The sequence below is a fragment of the Carlito syrichta genome, unplaced genomic scaffold (genome assembly GCF_000164805.1).
Source record: "Carlito syrichta isolate Samal-C Ts95f unplaced genomic scaffold, Tarsius_syrichta-2.0.1 Scaffold87093, whole genome shotgun sequence".
Lineage (NCBI taxonomy): Eukaryota > Metazoa > Chordata > Mammalia > Primates > Tarsiidae > Carlito > Carlito syrichta.
The window spans coordinates 99,074-117,639 of NW_007031189.1; the positions used below are offsets into that span (position 1 = coordinate 99,074).

An 18,566-nucleotide genomic window follows, 5' to 3' on the forward strand; every position below is an offset into this window, starting at 1 on the left:
TAAAATTAGTAGGTGGGAGTATAGATTTTAAAAAATTGGCTGTGACTTTAGGAGGTGCAATGGCTCTAATCAGACTGATTGCCTACAAATTCTGCATTCAACCTTTGGGCATCAGTTCTCCACCACTTCTCCAGAGGTCATTGGTCCTTTACCGGAAATCCTTGTGTAAGCTTGGAAACAAACCTAGGCCCGGGTCAGTGCCTACTGTGGAATCTATATCTAGTCCTTAGAGGGAATTAGGCCCCAGTCCTTGTGCCCTCTAAACTCTGAGGACACATATTATTTGGAACCCTGTTCCCTCTTTTACCTCCTAAGAGGTGGAATACAGAACACAAATGTTTTCCAAAACCTTTCTCTCGAAGACGGCCTTCTCTTATGGACACTCCAATCTCTGAAGTACATCTGGAATAGTTGTTGAATTGAACCAAGGGCACAGCATCACTTTTCAGCCTGCTCCTTTGCAGGTCCTAAATAAGGTGGCCAAGCTTCTCACTGGAATGCAGGGTGACTTGGCGCCTATTGTCTTGCTCTCCTTCTCTGGACTGCACATAAACTGAGAAGAACAGAGGCATACTTTAACAACCTGTTATAGACTGAAAACTAGTATAAGTATGAAGATATTTCAATAAGGTATAAAATTAATATTCAGAAATCAGAGAACTTTGTATGTTAAAAAATAGATGGAAGATACACTGGGAAAAGACCCCATTTAATAAAAAAAGTAATTTAATAACAAAAAGTAATATGTGATATCTAGGAATAATCTGAATAAGAAATGTGCATGATTCTGTGAAGAAAACTTTTTAAATGTTCCCGAAGAACACAAACATAGATTTTAATAAATAGAAAATAATTCTATATTCTAAGAAAGCAAGATGCAACAGTATAAAGATGTCAGGATTCCTTAAGTTAATCTTTTTATGCAGAAAAATACCAGTGTAATGTTTTTAATAGATCTAAGTTCATGTGAAAAAGTAAGTCAGAATACCAGGAAACTTGAAAAAGATGAGTAATGAGAGTTTTTTTTTTAATTAAGACATCAAAACATTTTAAAACTGTAATAAATATAGAGTATGAAACTGAAAGAAAAATAAACAGATGGATTACTAAACTAAAATAGAACCTCAAATAGATTCAAATCTGTGTGATCTAGTATAATGCTAGCATTTAAATCAGTAGGGAAAATATATTCCATAGTAATGTATTCTAAGGCTCACCCCTCCCCTCGTTTTAACCTATCTGTAGTCAGAATTACATCTTACACAGTTGTTTTCCTTTCCTAGTGGTATATAAAGTACATTTTAAGTCCCATGAAATAATATTTATATGTATCTTTGCTATTCATAGGTAGCCCCCTCTAGGGGAAAAATTAAAAGAATTTCTAATTCATACATTATACTAAAAATTATCATTGATAATCATATACCATAATTTTTACCAAATAGTCTTATACCAAAATAAAATAATGATTAAAAGATTTAAGTGTAGCAAATGAAAGCATTTAACTTGTGGAAGAGAAATTTATGTAAGTATGGATAGAATGAGAATAATATCTTGTTATCCAAAATCTATAAAAGAGAAACTAGCAGTTTGACTTTTTGAGTGGCAAAACACACATGCAAAGTGTTAAAAAAAAAAAGTTAAAAACAGCTAAAGGTAGCCGGGCATGGTAATGCACGCCTGTGGTTCCAGCAACCTGGAAGTCTGAGGTAGAACAGTCGCCAGAGCCCAGCAGGTCGAGGCTGCGGTGGCCGGGAGCATGCCACTGCACTCCAGTCTGGGCAACAGAGTGAGACTCCAACACAGAAAAACAACAACAAAAAAAAAAAGCTAAAGGGTAAAAATGAGCATTCTTTTGTGTATGTATACATGGTGGGGGAAGTTGACTGACTTTTTTGGGGTTAGTAAGCAAGAAGACCGGTTAAGGGTATGGTCTAGGTCTTTCTGGTCTTAAGGTACTGTGTTGCCAGCCAAAGGGCATTCACCATTTGGATGGCTCTGGCTTGGGGACCTGACAACTGCAGAGGAAGGATCTGCTCAGGGGAGGTCAAAGTAGCTCAGTCTTAAGGTCAGAGCAACAACATCACTCAAGTGGGGCAAAGTCTGGCCTGAATCCCTTGGCTAAGACAGAAACCTAGGAGATTTGGGTGAAGGAGAATGAATCTGGGTCCTTGTTTTCCCTTGGATTCAGCTCAACCCTAAAGCCTAGGATTTCTAGGGTGGAGGAAGGAATAGGATTTGTTTCATACTCAGTAACTAGAATTATATCGTATGACCAAGCGAAGGGAAGGTAGTTTTATCTGACCGTTCTGAGAATGATAAAGCCAGTGTAGTTTCTAGATGATTTGACTTCCCTAGTCCTGCATTCTTAGAACACTTTTTTTTTTTTTTCAGAACAGCCCCGAGGACTAATCATCTTCTGCAATACTGAAAGCCATGGCTGAGGTGAGTTGATCCTTTTTCTTGCCTTCCTGACATTCAGTGTTTTGGGGGGGTTTTGTTTTGTTTTTGCTTTTTAAAGATGTGAGCATATGCTTTCCTTATCCTGACATTTCTGACTAACAAGACCCCTCTTCAGGATCCTGATCCCCATTTCCTCTTATTCTAGCTAGATAATCCTATATCATCCATAAATGCCCCCTCTTTTTTTCAATAAGCATTGATATTTTCATTCTATAAATAGTTAAGCATCTCTCTTCTCAGCTCTCTGCCAGGGACTATGATAGGGATGAAATACATTCCCTTAAGGAAACAAAAATAGATTTGTAGAATGAACTTGTCCTGGCTGGACCATGATTTGATGTGTTGGAGGTATGAATTGCTTAGCCGAGAACAAATACAGAAAAACCAAGATTGGACAGAAATGGTGGCTCACACCTGTAATTCCAACACTTTGGAAGGCTGGAGCAGAAGAGAATTGCTTGAGCCCAGGAGTTCAAGACCAGCCTAGGCAACATAGAGACACCTCATCTCTACAAAAAATTAAAATATTAGCCAGATGTGGTAGTATGCACCTGTAGTCAGCTACTTGGGAGGCTAAGGAAGGAGGCTTACCTGAGTCTAGGAATTCAAGGCTGTGGTGAGCTGTGACTGTCCCACTGCACTCCAGCCTAGGTGATAGAGTGAGAATCTGACAAGGAAGAAAGAGTGAGAGTGAGGGGGAGAGGGAAAGAGAGGGAGAAGGAGAGAAAAAGACAGAGAAGCAGAAAGAAGGGAGGGAAGGAAAAAAGCCCAGATTATTTCTACAGATTAGCGTTCTCCAGTAAGATAGTATGACAGGTGGTGTTGGTGACTCCAAATGTTAGATTGTTGCAAGATTTCCTAGTTTATGCATCTTTGGGGATCATGGGGTTGGTGGCTGATATAGATCTCTGCAGTGTTGTTAGGGCATCGATGAACAAAGTCCATTGTGAGGTTACATATGTAGTGTGGGTTGTGAGGAATTTCTGTGTAAATCAATAGAGATAAGAATATCTATAGTGAGTTCAGCCAATGCACAGGTTGTTGAAACCATACCGTCAGGACATAGAAGAACCTTATGTCTTGTCCAGTTATACCTATATTGTAGAAAATTCTGCCACCGGAAAGATACTTATTAAAGAATTTGTAAACAGGAAATAATTCCTAGCCGGGCTCCGTGGCTCAGCCTGTAATCCCGCGCCTTGGGAGGCTGAGGTGAGTGGATTGCCTGAGCCCGCGGGTTCGAGACCCGCCTGGGCAACTTGACGAGACCTCATCTCTACAATAAATCAAAAATCAGCCAGGCGTGGTAGCACGTGCCTGTAGTTCCAGCTACTTGGAAGGTTGAGGCGGAAGGATCACCGGAGCCCAGCAGGTCGAGGCTGCGGTGGCCGGGAGCGGCCACTGCCCTCCAGTCTGGGTGACAGAGTGAGACTCCAACTCAAAAAAAAAAGGAAATAATTCTTATAAAGGTAAGTCACAAGAGTGAACTAGAGTTTATGAAAACTTAAGTTGCATATGTATGCTGTTTCCAAAATATTTCTATGTTAAAAATTCATTAAGTGTTAAAAGAGTAGGGCCCTACACTACCATTTCACCATACTCCCTAAAGGCAAATACTCATCTCTTTTAGCTGATTCCAGTAGAATTTATCCTATATTTCTAATTTATATTTCTATATTGCTATTTCTTGACTAATCAATTTTAGACACTTTCTTGTTATTTCCTTGCAAGCTATGTGTGGATTTAGACTTGCTATAATATTGTACTCGCTGCTTTCCCACCACAAAGTTATATCACAATTTTGTCGAAATCAATGCTATGCAAATAATTAGGCTTTTGTAGATATTCTGTTGCATTTATTCGCTGCCACCTCCCTTCTTAAAAAAAAATTATTATGGAGAATTTCAGACATGCAAAAGTAGATGAGTCTTCTGAACATACTCACCACCAGCTTTAAATTAATATCAACTCTGATAATTCTTGTTTCATTTGTACTAGTACTTGCACATTCTTCTGCCTTCACTGCTACACACCAGATTATTTGAAGCAAATGAATAAATATGTATCTCTAAAGGATAAGAATTATTTTTTTAAATGTAATCATTATATCATTATTTTATCTAGAAAAGTTAAAAATAATTTTTCAGTATCTAGTTGTGTTCAAATTTTTATAATTGTCTCATTCTTCTAAGCATTTATTTGAATTAGAAGACAGATAAGTACTATGCGTTGCAATTAATGAGTATATCTCTCAAGTCTCTTACTTTGTAGGTACACTATCCAGTTCTTCTTTCTGTGCAGTCTTTTTGTTGGGAAAAATAAAAAACTGGTTCATTTGTCTACTGTCTGGATTTTGTTGATTGCATCTCTGTGGTGTCATTTAAGTGTTTCCTGAAAATTGGTAGTTAGATATAAAAGCTTGATTAGATTCTGTTTGGATTTTTTTGTCAAAAATATTTCTTTTTCCTTTTTTTTTGAGTTGGAGTCTCACTCTGTCACCCAGACTGGAGTGCAGTGGCCACTCCTGGCCACTGCAGCCTCGACCTGCTGGGCTCCAGAGATCCTTCCGCCTCAGCTTCCAAGTAGCTGGAACTACAGGCACGCGCTACCATGCCTGGCTAGTTTTTGATTTATTGTAGAGATGAGGTCTCACCAAGTTGCCCAGGCAGGTCTCGAACCCACAGGCTCAGGCAATCCACTCACCTCGGCCTCCCAAAGTGCTGGGATTACAGGCTGAGACACTGAGCCCGGCCTTCAAAAATATTTTCTAGGTCATGATGCTTGCTTGATTCTATTAGGAGGCATATTATATTAATGTTAGCACCCGTTGATTATCATTAGATTTATTAATTCATTAGGAGTTGCAAAATGACATTTTAATTATAAGTCCTTCTTCATAGATTGTGTAGAATACTTCTCTCAATAAAGTAAAACTTTCCCTAATCAACTGTTTGATTACCCTGAAGGACAGTTTATATAGGGAACAATGTTTGATTCTTTCCTTTTAATCACCAGTTTTCAAAATAATGAGTTTTCTTCTTAGAATCCTCCAAAAGTGACCGGTAATTTTTTTTCAGTATTGTTGTGAGCTCACAGATTAAACATTTTTAAACACAATCAGTCCATTGCAGTTATTATCCTTATAATTTGATATGCAAATTATATCATTTTAGCTGGTAAGTGCTGCTTCAAACTAGTTCGTAAGCCTTCAACATGATCCTAATAGTTTTTGGTAGCTTTCTTGCTTTTTGATACAAGAAAGTAATCAGACTTGTTCTGTGCAGTTCTGACTTAATCCTGAAATCTCTTTAATCTCTTAATCCTGAAAGTTCTTTCCCCAAAGAATCTTGATTCCTTTTATTTGAAAATAGTACTTAGAAACTACAGTCTGAGTACTAGGGTGCTCTTTGATACTGGACTAGTTATTGTTTCTAGGCCTTTTCAATGGGTAGAGTTAGGAATTTGATAGTTTGTTATATATAAAATGAACTCTATTCTTGCATCTCTTTCTGAAATCCAAAGATACTGGTTCTTGGTGACACCAATATAATTACTCATTTGAATTCCCACACAATACAAGCATAGTAGTCTCTGAGATATTTCTTTTAATAAACAAGTAAGGCATGTGCTTATCGTTTCAGGGATCAGTGATGTTCAGTGATGTGTCTGTAGACTTCTCTCAGGAGGAGTGGGAATGCCTTGACCCTATTCAGAAGGACTTATACAGAGATGTGATGTTGGAGAACTACAACAATCTGGTTTCAGTGGGTAAGGACTTCTAAATAAGTAATTCATGGTTCTCCTATGACATATCTGCTTCTTCCACAGTAAAATTCTTGGCTGCTTTGTCAAGTTACAGGCTGAGTTTCTGCTACTTATTACCAAATAAATGGTTTGAGCTGAAATGAAAGGGAAGAGTGAGAAATTGGCAGTCCAATGGGCTATGGTTGCAGCTTCATCTTTCTTTAGCTGTTCCTATGTGGTGCTCTTCCTAATCATCAAGGGACTATATCTGATTTCTGAATATAACTTACCCACAGCATAACTTTGTTCCATATCTTTTCTCATGTGCAGGTCTTTACATTCCTAAGCCTCAAGTGATCTCTTTATTGGAACAGGGGAAAGAACCTTGGATGGTTGGCAGAGAGCTTACAAGAGGCCTGTGTTCAGGTAAGTGAGAAATGAATTGACAGAAGCAGGGCATTACAGGTAATAACTCAGCTAGTCAGCTAGTCACCTAGTCACCTAGTCACCTCTTAAAGGCCCGAACCCTTAATATTATCCCATTGACAACATGTGAATTTTGGAGAGGACACATTCAAGCCATAGTAGAAATAAACATATATCATATATATATATATATACTATTAATATTAACACATGATATATTAATATAATATGTAAATGTGTTTATATATTCTGTATTATTAATGCCATATATTAGTAAATATAGTATTATGAATATGTTATATGATTATATTAGTATATGATTATAATATTGACATATTTTTATAATATAAATAATATAGTGTATATAATATATACTGAAACATTCTATTTATGTATTATTATATGAGTATAAAATGTCAGGTGGTGAGAATTGCTATGACAAGAGGTCAGAGAAGTCCTCTATGATGAGGTGATAATTTAGTAAAGACCTAAAGGAAATGAGAGAACAAGTAATGTAAATATCTGCTAGGAGAGATTCAGGCAAAGGAAGCAGAAGAAAAAAGGACCTGAGTTTGGAGCTTTTTGGCTCCCACCATTGTGCAGCAGTAGAAAGAGTAAAGAGGGAATTGTATAAGAGGTGATCAGGAAAGTAGCAGGGCTATGTGTGTTTGCATGCTGGGTGCAGGTGGGGTGGGAGGTGTGGGATGTACTTGCAGATGATTTGGGTCTTGTGGGCTTTGAATTCTATTCTGAATGCATATAAATCCATTGGATGATTTAGCAGAGTGACATGATCATGTTTTTAAAGGATCGCTCTTGTTCAGTGGTTCCTAATTTTGGATTCCTTTAGGTAGAATTTAAGGAGTTCAAAAACTTGAATAATAAGAAAAAATTACATCTTTATATTTAATAATCTCTCATTGCAATTTAGCATTTCTTCCTATTGTGACCTATGCAGCAAACTAAAGTGGTATCAGTAGTTCCTATGACTTTGATATGAATGGAAATTATAGATATTTTCATATCATTTTACATTATTATAGGTATATTTATGCTCGTCACTATTTTGGAATTGCTGTAGAATAGACTCACTGCTAGGTCTTGTTATTTAATGTTTTAACAATGAATAAAACTCCAAGCAGAGGGAATAACCTCTGTGAAAGCCCTGATAGGAGGGAAAAGCTTGGTGTGTTTAAAGAACTGAAAGAAAGCCAGTGTTACAAGGCCCCATAAGCAAGTGGAAGTGGAGTATGAGTCAAGGTCTGGGCAAGCAGGAGCCATAGCATTTAACCTTTGCTGGAGATTATGAAGAGTTTGGATTTTGAGCAGTGGAAGGCTAGACCAAATGTCATTTTGGTCCCTGAGTAGATTAAAGGTTGTGAGAACTTAGTGGGAGACTGGCTGAAGAGATTATTTCAGAAGTCTGGGTAAGAAATGAGCCTGATCTGGAGGATGGCATTGGCAGTGGAGATAGGCAGTTTTTAAAAGGTTACTTGGGAGCTTAAATAGATGAAAGTTACTGAATGATCATGTGGGGTAAGGGGGAAAAGATTGCATTGGAATGAATTCCCTGCTTCTGGTTTAAAATGTCCCAGTAGGTTCCATTTTGATATCTTCAAGCCATTTAATTTACCTAATCCTCATTTTTAGCAAGAAGTTCTTTCATAATAATATGTATCAAATACTGAGTACTTTGGTCCAAAACATTTGCACACATTATCCAGTATCCTCCCAGTAATCATGAATTAAGGATTACTACCCTTTTACAAATGAAGAAACAGTGGCTTAGAGAGGTTAAATAACTGCTTGAAAGAATATAGTGATGTACTATCAGAATTGAGATTCAGCCCTCATCAGTCTGCTTCTGGTTCCTGTCATCTTTCCATGTCAGTATTTTGTACTGTGTCTTAATTTCTTTCTATCTTCCTTAAGCTGTAGCTGCCTCCTCTCTCAGTACTAAGCAAGTGTCTTCACTTTTCCTAAGATCAGTATCTTAAAATTCCAAGGCAAGCAGTATTTTAACTGAATCTCCAGCACATAAAATATTTTGGGTTTCTTATCTGCTACTTACATCAAATTAGTTCAATACCTTAAACTTACCTCTGGCTGTTCCCTTATGTGAATGAATCTCTATTACTGCTTTCAAATGTCATCCATTATATTCTTAGAGCTTACCCTGTTTTCATCCTAACTGAGCATACTGCAATTCAGTTCTGACACTATTCAGAGTTAGTGTAGACCTCAGTCCTCCATAATACTGCTTTCACTTTATTTTTATTTATTTATTTATTTATTTTGAGTCCAAGTCTCACTCTGTTGCTCTGGCTAGAGCACAGAGCACTGTCATGGCTACTGCAGCAACCACCTTCTAGGCTCAGACTATCATTACATCTCAACCTTCCAAGTAGTTGGAACTATAGGCATGCACCACCGCTCCTGGCTAATTTTTTTATTATTAGAGACAAGGTCTCATCAAGTTGCCCAGGTTGCTCTTAATCCCCCGAGCTCAGGCAGTCCTCTCACCTCCGCCTCTCAAAGTGCTGGGGTTACAGGTGTGAGCCACTGTGTCCAGTTTGCCTTTACCTTACATGCCAGCTACCACTCTTTGGAGTTCCCAGGCCATATGCAAGTAAACCAACTGACTATAAATTCAGGGATTTTCACAGCCTCCTCATATTCAATAATTTGCTAGAATGACTCATAGAACTCAGGAAATGTCTGTATTTACAATTACAATGTTATTTTAAGGGACACATCTTAAAGTGATATTGGAACTGGACAGAGGTTTCATACCCTCTCCCTGTGGAGTCAAGATGTGTCACTCTGCCAGCATATCAATGTATTTACCAACCAGAATGTCTCACTGAATTTACTGTCCAGAGTTTTTATTGAGGTTTCATTACGTAGACATGAGTGATCATTAGCCATTTAATCTCTGGCCTCTTTACCCTTCCCAGAGGTCAGATAACTGAAAGTCCCAACTTTTTAATCACATGCTTGGTCTTTCTGGTGACCGGCCCTCATCCTGAAGATTTTTAAGGACCCACCATGAGTTACCTCATTAGCATAAAAATAAACTCCTATCACTCAGGACATTCTAAGAGTTTTTGAAGCTCTGTGCCAGGAACCAGGGACAAAGACTAAATTTATTCTTTATTATACCTTGGAACCAAAGATTCTTCCCCATATGCATTTATTTCTTTCAAGAGGTTTTTAACGAGGCCAGAAAATTATCTAATTTTTGTTATACATATAGTATGATATACTTTCCCTTAAACACACATATGCATATTTATATAGACATACATATGACTAGTCATGTTTCGGTGTAGAAGGTGGCCTAAGCAGTGTATATTTTCTAACCTTTCCGGATGATACGAATCCACATCAATATCTGGCAATCATTTTAGTGACTTATTTCCATAGTTTCCTTTCTCTGCTTCCTGCATTATATTTTCTAAATGTCTGTGTATTTTTGTCTGTTTTTTCAGGCTAAAGAGATGTCTTTGTGAATTCTATGTAACTTGCCTAGCAGATACTATATTTCCTTTAATTTTTCCATTTCTATTATAAAATTTTAACTTTTCATAAATAGGGAAAAATAATGTTTACCATTTTATTTTCTTTCAGATCTGGAATCAATGTGTGAAACCAAATTATTATCACTAAAGAAGGAAGTTTATGAAATGGAATCATGCCAGAGGGAGATAATGGGACTTACAAAGCATGGCCTTGAGTACTCCAGTGTTAGAGATGTTTTGGAATATAGAAGCCACTTTTCAAGACAACTGGGATATCAGAATGGTCCTTTCAGTCAAGAAATATTCACTCATGAATACATGCCCACATATATTCAACAGACATTTCTTACTTTGCAGCAAATAATTAACAATGAGCAGAAACCCTATGAATGTAAGAAATGTGGAAAGGCCTTTAGTCAGAACTCACAATTTATTCAACATCAGCGAATTCATATTGGTGAAAAATCTTATGAATGTAAGGAGTGTGGGAAATTCTTTAGTTGTGGTTCACATGTTACTCGACACCTGAAAATTCATACTGGTGAAAAACCCTTTGAATGTAAGGAATGTGGAAAAGCCTTCAGTTGTAGCTCATACCTTTCTCAACATCAAAGAATCCATACTGGTAAGAAACCCTATGAATGTAAGGAATGTGGAAAAGCCTTTAGTTATTGCTCAAATCTTATTGACCATCAGCGAATTCACACTGGTGAAAAACCCTATGAATGTAAAGTGTGTGGGAAAGCCTTTACTAAGAGCTCACAACTTTTTCAACATGTGCGAATTCATACAGGTGAGAAACCCTATGAATGTAAGCAATGTGGCAAAGCCTTTACTCAGAGCTCAAAGCTCGTTCAGCATCAGAGAATTCACACTGGTGAGAAGCCATATGAGTGCAAAGAATGTGGCAAAGCCTTTAGTAGCGGTTCGGCACTTACTAATCATCAGAGAATTCACACTGGTGAGAAACCCTATGATTGTAAGGAATGTGGGAAGGCTTTTACTCAGAGCTCACAGCTTCGTCAACACCAGAGAATTCACGCTGGTGAGAAACCCTTTGAATGTATTGAATGTGGAAAGGCCTTTACTCAAAACTCACAACTTTTTCAACATCAGAGAATTCATACAGATGAAAAACCATATGAATGTAATGAATGTGGAAAGGCCTTTAATAAATGCTCAAACCTTACACGACATCTGAGAATTCATACTGGTGAAAAGCCCTATAACTGTAAGGAATGTGGGAAGGCATTTAGTAGTGGCTCAGATCTCATTCGTCATCAGGGAATTCATACTAATGAATAACAACAGTAAACTCTTGTCACCTTTCTAATTTTTTAAACAAAAATGCATGTCTAGTAGCTGCTCTCTTTCACTATTTTTCTTTATTTTATACTTAAATTTTGAATCCAAATTTCACACTAAGTTATAAATTTGGAGTCTAAATTGACACTCCCTTCTCCCCAATCTTGTATCAATGCTAATTCCATAATTTTTTCTTCCCTATTGTTCTACTTTCTTGGTTTCACATTTTATTTATATTTGCTTTGGTGTTTAGGGCTATCTTTTCTGGTCTATATATTTGTGCTTGCACCAGTATCACACTGAATTTTGTAATCTTTAAGATTTTTACATTTCTCGTGGAATTATGACTTTGTTTTTGAAGTCATTGTTAATCTTTGTGTATCATTTCATAAATTTGTATTTTTAATAGTGAAACAAAATCAGAAAACAAAAACATTATGAACTAAAAGGCCAAAGTTAATTATAATCATACTTATAGATGACTTCTCTCAATTTGGTAGAGTAAATTTTACTGAACTCTGTTTTAAAAAGGTGTAATTATTTATGCATGCATGCGGTACCTTCACCTGCTTTTATCATGCCAAAAAATCATGATTGTCATTTCAGTAAACATAAATCTTTATTATTTTTAACAACATGTTTAATGACTTTTAAAATGATACTCATGCTATAAGTTGCCTCTAAATTTTGGAAGTTATAGGAGTTGTCCTCATTAATATGACCAAAATTTATCTTTGGATGCTTACTCTTACATGTATTTTAATTGCTGAGATTATCAACATTTTCTCCTTGTAACTGTTCCTTTACATCAATCCTAAACTTAATGCCATACTAGACAGATAATCACTGTTATGAAAGCATTGTTTATCCATTCAGATATTTTAAAAATGGTTTTCTTATATATGTTAGTGTTACTTTTTTTCTTATGTAATGATATACAATCATGCTGTATGTATAGGTTTGCTGTGATGAGTCAGTGAATTAATAAATGCAAAGTACTTAGATCTATTATCACACAAGTCTAGTAAAAGTTTTCCACTATTATCATTGATACACTCATTATCATAAGTATCTTCATTAGGATTTTTGGAAAGGATTTTATCCATGTTGTTTACCTTCATCAGATTCATCATTGCAAAAGAAAAACACTCATAATGAATACAGGAAAGTCTTTCCTCATGACTCATTATGAAGTTTAAAAAGGAAAAGAAAAAGTGTGTGTGAATAGTCTTTGTTCAGACTTAATCTTTTATACTGCACAAAGAATACTAGTCTGAAATCTTGTTGACATAATAACTGGTAGTTGAAAGCACAGCTATCAAAAACAGTTAAGAGGTGATAATATTTTCCCTAATAATTATTTTTCTCCAGAAAAGCAGAAAACATACAGGCCCCATATTTTGACCAAAAGAAGCCGGAACAATCAGCTGTCAAATATATGAATATTAATTCAGTGTCCCCTCTTCTTTAACATGGGTTAAGGAATGAATCTCTAACAGATACATTATTTAAAAGTGAATGAAAATGAGAACACACTGGAAAAACCTGTGAGCAGTAAAAGTTAACGTTGTAAGTTTCATAACCCACTATGCATGCATATATTGAAATAATGAAAGAGGACAAATAAAATCAATCAATATTTAGAACCCAAGGAGCTAAAGAAAAGCAAAAATGAATTGTGGAAGGAGGCAAATATTAGTCATTAGCAGAGCACAATCGAAAGAAAAAAATTAAATGATCTAAAATAGAAAATTTTACTATTTGTTGGAAGAAAAAAGGTGTCAAATATCAGTGATTCTAGAATTTAAATAAGGATAAAAATAGCATTGTAAATCAGAAGTTGTAATGACTTTAAACTTAAAAGAACTGTATCTTTTTGGGTGATGAAAATGTGGAATTAGTCATGTAGATTGTACAACTTTGTGACTCATGTGAAACCAGTGAACTGCACACTTTAGATAGGTGAATATTATGGTATGTGAATTTCATCTCAATTAAAAGCCTTAAGTTGGTGTTATATCTGAAAATCTGAAGAAAATCTGATTTTTATATAAAAAATTGAATTGACATCAAAATTAACTGGAGATGAAAAATCTTAATAGACTTGCCTCCAAAAGGTACTTTAAAAAATTAGACCAAAAATATTTTCAAAAAACATTTTAAATATTTGTCAAATCGCAACACTAAAAATGCCACCAATGTAACTATTTTTATAGGTGAAATCTATGAAATGTTTTAGGAACTCTTTCAGGACATAGACTAGGATACCAAATTTTCTGTTTTTTAAAATTTATTATAATCTTGATGTTAAAACCTGCTAGGAGACCCAAAAAGTTATGTCCAGACTCTAATGAAAATGTGGTATTATAAATTAGCAAATCAATTCTAATCTAGTAATCTGTTGAAAGAAAATAAGCATTTGTTTCATTCTGAATTTAGGAACAAAAAGATTCTGCTAAACCTTTATCCAAACTTGCCACTTCCTTTTTGAAACTTTGAAATCAAATTGATTTAGATAACAGTATTCTTTAATATTTGAACTCAGCAACCAAATATATTTGGATAGCAAAGGATTCTTGGAATCCTACCTAATATACTTTACATGGAATTCTAAAGTTCAAATAACTGAAACACTGTAAATAAAAATATATTATTCAAACCTCAACATTTTCTAGATGAACTCTTGTTTTGTTTTTATCAGCATTTGGCAGAATATATTTTATAAATAAACTTGAGGTATTAGTCTACCTGCTGCAATATCACTGTTCATCCATTTATTCCCCATTTACTTGCTACTTCAGGAGTCTAAAAAATACCTAACAAGTCAAATCGTTGCTGTGCATTTTGGTATGAGAGTGGATTGAGGGATGGAGAGGATATTGTTGAAATAAGCACAGACCTTCAATTCTTATTGCAGATGGAATGAAGAAAAATAGAGGTTTTCACTGTCACAATGTCACAAATAACCTTGACAAGATAAAAATCATACTTTTCTATGGGACTTGGGAGTAGGCAAAAACAAAACAAAAAAAACCCACCTTAATTAACTGAATTCCTAATAGAAATAAGCTCTTTACAGGTGAACAGAGAACTGCATAACTTTTCATACCTGGATGCAAATAAATGGTTGACTATGGGTGGATGAAGTGGTATGTCTGCTACAGGTGAAAGGGCTGCAGAGATAAAAAGAAATCAGTAGAGCCTAAAATTATGCTTAGAACATTCAGAATAAATTATATCTCTTAAGTCTCTGTAATCAGGAGCAATTCCTGACTTTTCTTTGTTTTTAACATTACCTGTGTTTTTGAAGTGCATAGGCCCATTGTTTTGGAAAGGGCCCCTTAATTGGGGTTTGGCTTATTTTTTTTTTCACATGATTTTTGTTATGATTTTCTGAAAAGAATACCACAGAGATAATGCAGTACCTAACTAGTGTATCACATCAGGGACATGATATCAGTTTGTTGTACTCATGATAAATGTTAATGTTGATCACTTAAGGTGATACCCACTGGGTTTCTTAGCATAGGGATAGGTACTTTTTTTGTAATTAACAAGTTCCTCAATATATTCTTGATTTTCTCTTCTTCACTATCAATTAATTCTCATTCCATTTGTGACTCATGAATACAATTGTTTGGCTTGAAGGAATTATGGAACTGGACAAGAATGTTATTTCAGTAGTGCCCCACCCCATTATTTTTTCACCCTAGGATTAATAGAGTTTGATCTACTCCAATACATATGTCTGTAATATGACTGGGCAGTGAATCTGATCTGTCTGTGGAGTACCAGACCATGGTACTAACACTAATAGCAATAATAACTACTAACATCAGGTACCCAAGTAATGTGGCTAGTCAATGATGAAGCAAGTGTTGGAACTCATGGCTGTTTAGATTTAGTGTGAGTTTGTTTAGTTACTAGACAATATTGCTTCCATGTAGATGTAACAAGTGCAAAGTCAAAATCTCAGATACTAAGGTCACATGGTAGATATTAGATAATGTTCTCTTTTATAGTCTTTGGAGTTGACCCTGATGCTCACAGAAGGGTTGACAGGGTAGACAGGGCTGGAGGATGTGATGCTGGGATAATATTCTTTTCCTGAGTTCTTAAGCTTAGAAAACAGGCATTTTCTCCCACTTGAATACCCAAGGAACTTCCAAAGATCTTGTACTTTCTATGGCGAGATAATCTTTACTACTTTCCACCCAAATGTCTCCTTAATCCTCAGCATTTGTGAATTAACTAGCTTCCTTCAACATGGGGACATTTCCAAAGCCTATCCTTCTCTCCATAATGCCTCTTTCTAAGGTATAATCCAGTTTCTGAAGCCATTTTCCTATCCACCTTTTTTTTTGAGTTGAGATCTCATTCTGTAACCCAAGCTGGAGTGCAGTGGTATCATCATGATTCACAGCCTCAAACTCATAGACTCATGTGATCCTGCCTCAGCAACCTCCCAAGTAGCTGGGACTAGAGGTGTACACCGCCACGCCAGGCTTATTTTAATTTTATTTTTTTGTAGAGACAAGGTTGTGCTAGGCTGGTCTTGAACTCCTAGACTCCTATAATCCTCCTGCCTTGGCCTCTCAAAGTGCTGGGATTACAGGCATGAGCCCTGTGCCTAGCCACTGCCTTCTTTCAATGTACTATAAGATTCTGGGAAAGAAAGTGTCCTAAATTTCTGATTTTAGCTTTTACCCCTTCTCTTCTCTGGGAGGAATGTAACTCTCAGGTAGCAGAAGAAATCCAGGTTCCTGAAATTCCACATGGCCTACCTCTAACTGAGTTTGCTGAAAGCCCACACCTATGCATGACATCATCATCCATGCCATGGCAATATCAACCAGAGCAATGGTAGGTCAGTGCATGTACACTTACTCCCTGAAAGCACACATTCATATTCTGGCAATATGTTCTTAGTTCTGGTTTCATTACAACAGGTGAGATGTGGCCCTTATTTGGTTCTATGACATCTCATCTTTACCTTTGTGAACCTAGGCTTCACTCAGGTAGGAGGAAACATCATAAAAGTTATATAGGGAAGACATCAGTAAGATGATTGCAAGTTTACAAGTTTCTAATGCCTATCTCCTTCACAAAAGCAATCAAAACAATGAATAAACCACTACACTCTGATAAGTACTAAAGGAGAGCACCAGAGTATAAAAAAAGGGTGACACAAATCCTGTAGAATACAGAAACCTAGGATGACTGCATAGCAAAGGGAAGGAAACACCTTGTCTCTGCTACTCCACAGTTGGAATTAGCTTGGAACCAGGTGGGACTTCGCACTGCAGAGCAACAATGGTAACTAGGAGGTCTCAAGGAGTCTCCATCACCACTGTCGACCCCTGTAGTCTTTGCCACTGGGGACTCCTGCAGTCCTCATAAGCACTGAGCCCAGCTAATGGAGATATCAGCATCCACACAGCTACACTCTCCCCAAGAGAAGGTGCTCACACTGTGCCCCTGCCCCACAGAGCCCAAGCAGTTACTGTCCAATGCCATCTTGGAACCAGAGCCACTGTTGGTATGTATTCCACTTCTAGGGACCAAGTAGCCATTGTACCCCTTGATCTCTGGGGCCTTGATATCACTGCACCCCACTTTCCCCATAACATACCATCCCTGAGCTGAGTTGTCCTACACATAGCTTTGTGGAACCAAGCTGCCACAGAGTCACAATCCCCCATCAGTCACTGCTACACCCTACCCCTTGAGGACTGACCTGAGTTGGTGCTGTGTCATCTTGGAAAACAGAGCCTTGGATGAGCCATGAATCCATGCCTTCCGGGGCTGAGCTGACATGATACCCCACCTTCCAGGGAAACAGCCTTGTCTGACCTTTGCCAGCCCATCCTCTGGTATAAACAGCCATAAAGCCCTTCCTCTCCAGAACCAGACTCACCCTTTGAAGTTTGAGCTGCAGAAGCAACCCATCTCCCGATGAAATGGAGTTATTTCTGTGCTGTCCCTGCTTACTGGGGCCCAAGACATAGCTGTGCTCCACCATTCCTGGCCCTTGCTGCCACTGCACCTGGTCCCACAGAGCCTGAACTAATACAGCATTCTGCCATCTCAAGATCCTGGGTGATGGGTGTGCAGTGCTTTATCTGTGGGATTCAAAGTTGCCACTATGCCCTGAAAGCCCTGGGACCTGAATTGTTGCTGAACACTGCTACCCAGGGCCTAAGCCTCTGGAGAAAATAAGTATAGGAGGATACTAAAAACTCTTGCTACTGAGGACCTTAACCCACACTGCCACCTCTAACAATATAAACTCCTGCAACATAGGTTGTTGAAGAACATAGTCTTTGTCAACATTAATCACAGCTAACAGAATTGCAAGGAGCCTACACTATGTGCCCACCTGGAATAAGAACCATCACATCCCACCCAACTGATACCCTCAGAACTAACTGCAGGTGAAACTGTTTTCCTACAAATGTCAATCTGTAAACTTTGGAAGAGGTGACTGTTTCATCCAATGCACAGATATCAATGCAGGGACACACACACACACACACACACACACACACACATCAATGCAGGGACACACACACACCAAAAACAAAATGCATAAAAAGGCAAAGAAATATGGCACCACCAAAGGTACACAGCAATTCTCCAAAGCACCCATAAAAATGAAAAACTACAGGCTTCCTGAAAAGGAACACAAAATAATAATTTCAAGGAAACAGTGAGATACAGGAGAATACAGAGAGATAATTCAATGGAATCAGCAAAACAACTCATGAATAAACCTAGAAGTTAAATAAAGAAATAGAAATTAAAAAATAGAAATCTTAAAGCTGAGAAATTCAATAGGTAAAATGGAAAATGTAATAGAGAGTTTCAACAGCACACAAATTCAAGGAGAAGAATTAATTTGTGAAATTAAGAATTAAGAATTAATTTGAAAACAAGCCTTTTGGAATTATTCAGTTGGGGAAAAAGAAAAAATCAAAATTATGAAGAAAATAACAACCCTCATAAGAAAACTACCTACACAAAAAAGCTCTGGACCAGATGGCTTTCCAGTAGAATTCTACAAAATGTATAAGGAGGAGCTGATACCAGTTCTATTGACAATATTTC

General features: G+C 37.0%; 1 protein-coding gene across 1 annotated transcript; it reads left to right on the top strand.

Moving 5' to 3' along the window:
• Positions 1-2,392: 2,392 nt before the first annotated feature.
• On the top strand, positions 2,393-11,699 carry ZNF383 (zinc finger protein 383). The gene is made up of 4 exons (XM_008057386.2): positions 2,393-2,445; positions 6,105-6,231; positions 6,538-6,633; positions 10,264-11,699. The coding sequence occupies exons 1-4, from the start codon at positions 2,437-2,439 to the stop codon at positions 11,457-11,459; spliced, it is 1,428 nt and encodes a 475-aa protein (XP_008055577.1). The 5' UTR covers positions 2,393-2,436; the 3' UTR covers positions 11,460-11,699.
• Positions 11,700-18,566: the final 6,867 nt, after the last annotated feature.